The sequence below is a fragment of the Mytilus californianus genome, unplaced genomic scaffold (assembly GCF_021869535.1).
Source record: "Mytilus californianus isolate M0D057914Y unplaced genomic scaffold, xbMytCali1.0.p SCAF_9, whole genome shotgun sequence".
NCBI classification, from domain to species: Eukaryota; Metazoa; Mollusca; class Bivalvia; order Mytilida; family Mytilidae; genus Mytilus; species Mytilus californianus.
Genome location: NW_026262745.1, coordinates 4,640,584 through 4,646,583, shown reverse-complemented (window position 1 = coordinate 4,646,583; position 6,000 = coordinate 4,640,584). Strand labels below are relative to the sequence as shown.

General features: G+C 32.5%; 1 protein-coding gene across 2 annotated transcripts in view; it reads right to left on the bottom strand.

The window, feature by feature from the left end:
• Positions 1-1,725: 1,725 nt before the first annotated feature.
• Positions 1,726-6,000, bottom strand: part of LOC127714726 (uncharacterized) — a 216,948-nt gene continuing 212,673 nt past the window's right edge. For both annotated transcript variants that reach the window (XR_007987907.1, XM_052220780.1), the window contains 2 exons: positions 4,099-4,143; positions 1,726-3,849 (listed from right to left, as the gene is read on the bottom strand). Coding sequence is in view for 1 of the 2 variants with exons in the window: in XM_052220780.1 (XP_052076740.1) it covers positions 3,554-3,849; positions 4,099-4,143 (341 nt within the window). In the remaining variant the exon portion in view is untranslated. The remainder of the gene's footprint in view (positions 3,850-4,098; positions 4,144-6,000) is intronic.

Here is a 6,000-nt window from a genome sequence, read left to right as displayed (position 1 = left end):
TCAGCCGGAAGAACAAACAGATCTTGGGTTTCGATGTTGATTTTTAATTCAGCACCTGAACTATTTAAGGATGTTCCAGTTTGGGGTTCGTATTCATGGACTTGATGAGCTGACCAGAACACCTGCGTAAATTTGTCTCCATTTGAAATTTCTCTAGATTAAAGCCAACATTCGTTCTAAAATGGATCTTAATTATTAATTTGATACCAAACAGAAAACAATAAACTTGCGGAAAAGATGGTACTAGTATACCGCAAACATGAGGTGCAAAAATTGGTACACTATAACCGGATTCCTAACATCACTGAAGGGACATTAATTGTCGAAATCCGGATATGGTGTACCAATTTTTGCACCTCATGTTTGCGGTATACCATCTTTTCCGCAAGATTATTGTTTTCTGTGGCAGTCAGCAGGGTTTAAGAACATCCGTTGTTCGAACTGCTAGTCAAATGCGTTTTGTTAAAATATACTTTTTTCCTTTTTTGGTCTTTTGGAAAATGTTGTTTGTGCTGTATTTAGACCCCTCTACCAAGAAATTTGTTTTGCATGCACACGTATAAAAATAGCGGTTTTTATCCAACGCAATCATAGGTTTGAACGTTGTTTTCAATTGAGACTTGTTTATATTTTTTCGTTTGGGCTTGTATTATATTTGCCTTCGGGTTTATATAATCCGTTCATCCTATTTCGACTCTTCAAAATTAAAGAGTTTATCCTAAATTGAGGTAAATTATATGGCCTTCCAAATACCGTTTCGATTCCTTACATCACTGAAGATACATTAATTGTCGAAATCCGGATATGGTGAACCAATTTTTGCACCTCATGTTTGCGGTATACCATCTTTTCCGCAAGTTTATTGTTTTTTGTTTGGTATTAAATTGATAATTAAGATTCATTTTGTTACATCTGGTGATCCGTTTATTTGACAATCGCCATGGCAGTCAGAAGGATTTAAGAACATCCGTTGTTCGACCAGCTAGTCGAATGCGTTTTGTTAAAATATACTTTTTCACTTTTTTGGTCTTTTAGATGTTGTTTGTGCTGTATTTAGACCCCTCAACCAAGAAATTTGTTTTGCATGCACACATATAAAAATTGCGGTTTTTATCAAACGCAATCATAGGTTTGAACGTTGTTTTCAATTTAGACTTATATATATATATATATATATATATATATATATATATATACTGTATTATACTGTATTATAAGTATATAGTAGGTACTTTTTTTTTCTGTGGTAAACAAATTGCATATGATGGTATTTATCACCAATATCGCCGGGCATCTTCGCATAAAGGGCAGGTCTGATTCTCTCTTGGGGTATTAGACCACCTCCCACAATCCATTGGAGGTTTATGATTAACCATTCTCAACTTATAGAATATAATCATATCTTTGTCGCTTAGTACATCGAAATACTTTTCAGTTGTAAATAATTATTTAAAAAATCGGTAATTCAAATTTTTTGCAGAGGTTTCTACACTTGAGACCCAAGTTTGAGTAAATTGGTCTTCTAAAATAGTTTTAACAGCACACTTAAGCGTAATAACATGATAAAAAGTTTGATGTCCATATTAAGGAACGTCCACATTCGCTGAGGATGTTTTTTTTTTTAGCCAAGTTAATCGGAAGTTTATTTCAAGTGCAATTTGAGTCATTGATTAATAAATAATTGAACACAATTTGGTCTCTTTCCGGTTTGACAATTTCTTCCAATAAAATACCATTCTTATTTTAATATCAATATGTAATGGATATTACAAGGGGATAACAATATAATACAACACTCTTTAAAGATATATATCGAAAAGCATATACATTTGTAAGACAAAACCAGTAATATGCATTTCATTGGTGTACAAAAAGAACAGCGATAATGAACCTAGCACTTCGATCATATATACAATCATATAATTATCTTTATATATCTATCTATATGTATACCAAGGATACTTCAGTTATGTACACATGTCAGGTTTAATAAGGAACCGGTTGGGGCATTCTTATTCTCAGTTAATCTTACATATTAGAACGGATAAAATGTCTGATTTGATTTAATTTTGATTAGAAAAAAATGGTTTCTCTTTGAGCAAATTAAGATATATAAATACCTACTTGAATGGTTCAAAACAATACTTATATATTTTTAAAGATAAATATCTAAAGTTTGCTCTAACTTTTATATTAAACATTATTTTTCAAACTTTATTCCTTCCTTTTTTCTATTGCATTTCATCGTACAAAACAATGCTCCAGGGGGGCTAGGATGAAAAATGTTGTCCTGCATTTTTTTTTAGTTGTAATCTCTGTCCTGCCTTTTTATTTTTCACTCTATTCGGTCCTGCCTTTTTTTTTTAAAGTTTATCCTGACTTTTTTTTACCTAAATTGTCATCCTGAATTTTTTTTTTTTTTGCAAGTGTCTCATCCTGCCCTTTTTTTTTACTCAAAACTCCTGTCCTGCCTATTTTTTTTAAATTTCATCCTAGCCCCCCCCCCCCATAAAAATCAAATGGTAGCTCCCTAATACACTGTCAAAATTTCATGTTTGATTAAATTTCTTCAAAATACCGGTCTGGTCATCTGTTTTGTATATCGCCCTTTCATACTATTTTTAAACTGCTAGGTTTTCTTACGTATATTTCGATGTGCCCGTGCTGTCTATCATTTGTTTTTTAGTTTAATATGTATTGTCTATCATTTGTTGTTTTGAAATTATTGGTCTTTTGTTAGGCAATGTATGACAAATATATGTTGAAAAAACCTCGCCCGTAATTATAAGTTATGTAATTCATTGACCGCTCCCGACATGTGTAACTTCATGGCATATTTTAGCGGCGATCGATGTCAAAATTACTGCACTTTTCTTGTATCCCTGGTGCTTTTGACTGGAGAACCGTCGTACACAAGTATCGCACAAATTGGCACTCCGAGGCGGGTTGGGAGCAAGAAGGTGAACTGTGGTTTATTTTTATCAATAGTACCGCTTAAGTCGATGCTAGGGGCCGTTTTGACCTTGTTGTAGGGTATGAATGATACGTTCATTGATGAAGACCCTACATCAACTGTCAAGATGAAGAACAGGAATAAAAGCCCTGTTCATTGATAATTTTCTATTTTTTCTATGTATTGTGTGCGATTTTGTCCCTTGTACATTTACTCCATATCCTTTCATTTTCTAAAAATAGATATTCACACAGAAGATCGATATATAAGTCGAACTTTGAACAGGTGAAAATGAAAATTCTGTCCGAAAAATTAAACCTCCTGCTTTAGCCCCCGAAATTCAAAGGCGCATTACATTTGCGCGCATTTGGGAATTAAAATTTTGACCCCTTATTGTGTAGAAAAATATTAATTAATAAATCTTTAATTTGAAAAATCCTTTGATCTTGATTTGTTTTACATTCATTTAGAATTAAATTTATACTGTTGAACATGTCTTATTTAAACATGTTAAATATTGTCTTTAAATTAAAGGAATTTTAGTTAATGCGAAAAAAAAGGAATAATAAAAAGTACAAGTCCTTCTTCATCAAATTGAATTCATTTTACATAGATGATTTCATGTTGAATAAAATCAAGTTTTTCAAAATCCTTGAGCATGTATCTTTCATTGATGTCGTCATATACGTTTTCGCTTTTCCTGAAAAATGCCACTTCTTTCAGTTTTTCTTCAGCACTAGACTTTTCTTGTAACCTTGGAAATCGCAGAGTCCGACCGTTTAATCTCTTCTTTATCCAGTCCTTCTGTCTCCACAGTGCTATTGCAATGATTACAGTTGAGCCAATAGTGGCAATAGAAGACATGTATAGCACTACGTAATTGCTTGACGACGTACCTTAAGTAGAAAATAATCGTGTTAGTATTATGTATATATCATTAAACTGTTTTCAGTCAAACTGTTGAAATACTACTTGCATTACGTGAAGATATTGCACTTAGCTCTATGGTAACAGTTAGGCACAGTGATACCCTACAAGTATCAACCCTATCCGTTTCTTAGCCTTAGTTATTCCAAAGTCAAATTGAAGAAAATGGTGGATCTTGTCAGGAAATCTTTAATTCGAATGACAAATTGTTAACTTACTTTTTGAGGAATCTCTCTCTTTTATTGGTGCAATGGTTGGCTTTGCTGTAAAATATGAACTAATAAAAGCAAACCTTTCTACCAACATATATTTGTATAACATGTGTGTTTAAATCATACAAATTAAAACGAATTCAATGATTTTCTAGAAAAGAAATATCCATTTTCCCGGTTTGAGTAGACAAACAAAGTGTTCAAACATTCAAATTATAGTCATGTTAACGGAAAATAAACTGTCGTTTCATATAAAGTTTTTAAGAATCAAAAAGGGTAACATCGTCTATATCGTCTTTATTATATATATATATGAGCAAAGATCTATCATAAAAGATATGTTGTAGAATGATGTCTTATAAGATTATGTTTATATGGGTAAAAGATATTTTTGTTTTGTTTAAGCAACGACTCGTGTATTGCTAGAAACTATCTGCAAAATTATAATTTAATATAAATTTTGTCCGTTTTAACGTGTTTTCACAGTGATACTTCATCTTATATGTCTGAACTAAAGTGACCATAATATGTTTTTGCAAAGATTAGATATTTTTTGATCAATTTCGAGGCCTGTAAATGTCTCTTATCGATCCTCTTGATTACCAAACCATCATTGATGACACATACATGTATATCTAAAGTGTTACTAGAGAAAGAATCAGACATGTTTAACTGATGACACATATATCTAAAGTGTTACTAGAGAAAGAATCAGACATGTTTAACTGATGACACATATATCTAAAGTGTTACTAGAGAAAGAATCAAACATGTTTAACTGATGACACATATATCTAAAGTGTTACTAGAGAAAGAATCAAACATGTTTAACTGATGACACATATATCTAAAGTGTTACTAGAGAAAGAATCAAACATGTTTAACTGATGACACATATATCTAAAGTGTTACTAGAGAAAGAATCAAACATCTTTCAATCAGTTTAATTGAGGTCTGGAGCTGGCATGTCAGTAACTGCTAGTAGTCTGTTGTTATTTATGTATTATTGTCATTTTGTTTATTTTCTTTTGTTTCCTATTCTGACATCGGACTCGGACTTCTCTTGAACTGAGTTTTACTGTGCGTACTGTTGTACTTTTGTTTTTTCTACATTGGCTAGAGGTATAGGGGAGGGTTGAGATCTCAAAAAACATGTTTAACCCCGCCGCATTTTTGCGCCTGTCCCAAGCAGGAGCCTCTGGCCTTTGTTAGTCTTGTATCATTTTTAATTTTAGTTTCTTGTGTATAATTTGGAGTTTAGTATGACGTCCATTATCACTGAACTAGTATACATATTTGTTTAGGGGCCAGCTGAGTACCACCTCCGGGTGCGGGAGTTTCTCGCTGCGTTGAAGACCCATTGGTGGCCTTCGGCTGTTGTCTGCTCTATAGTCGGGTTGTTGTCTCTTTGACACATTCCCCATTTCCATTCTCAATTTTATGTTTAACTATATTCAAACGGTACATATATATATATTAAATATAATCTTCTGGAAACGTTTTGATTTTCCCGATATTTATAGAGAAAGTGTGTTCAAAACGTTTGCTATAACTTCTCAATGTTTGTGAAAAAATACAGAAAAATTGAACAAAGTAACATATACAAAAAAGAAGCACCAAAAAAAAAAACAACAACAAAGAAACACACGAAACAAATAAAAAAAGAAATATGGAAACTTTAATAACACTATCATATAACCTTTAATCTTTAACCCCGACCAAATGGAGAACGAGACAATGCACTTGTAATCACTTCCCAGTCCTCGACATACACTTGTTTCCAAAGTAGTTTGAAGAGGATGTCACGTTAATATTTGTCTCGTTATTTTCATAAACCGGAACAAACAATAGGGTTTTCAGACATTTAGTAAAATTTAAATGCATCCTATCTGTCGTAATTGTGTCAGT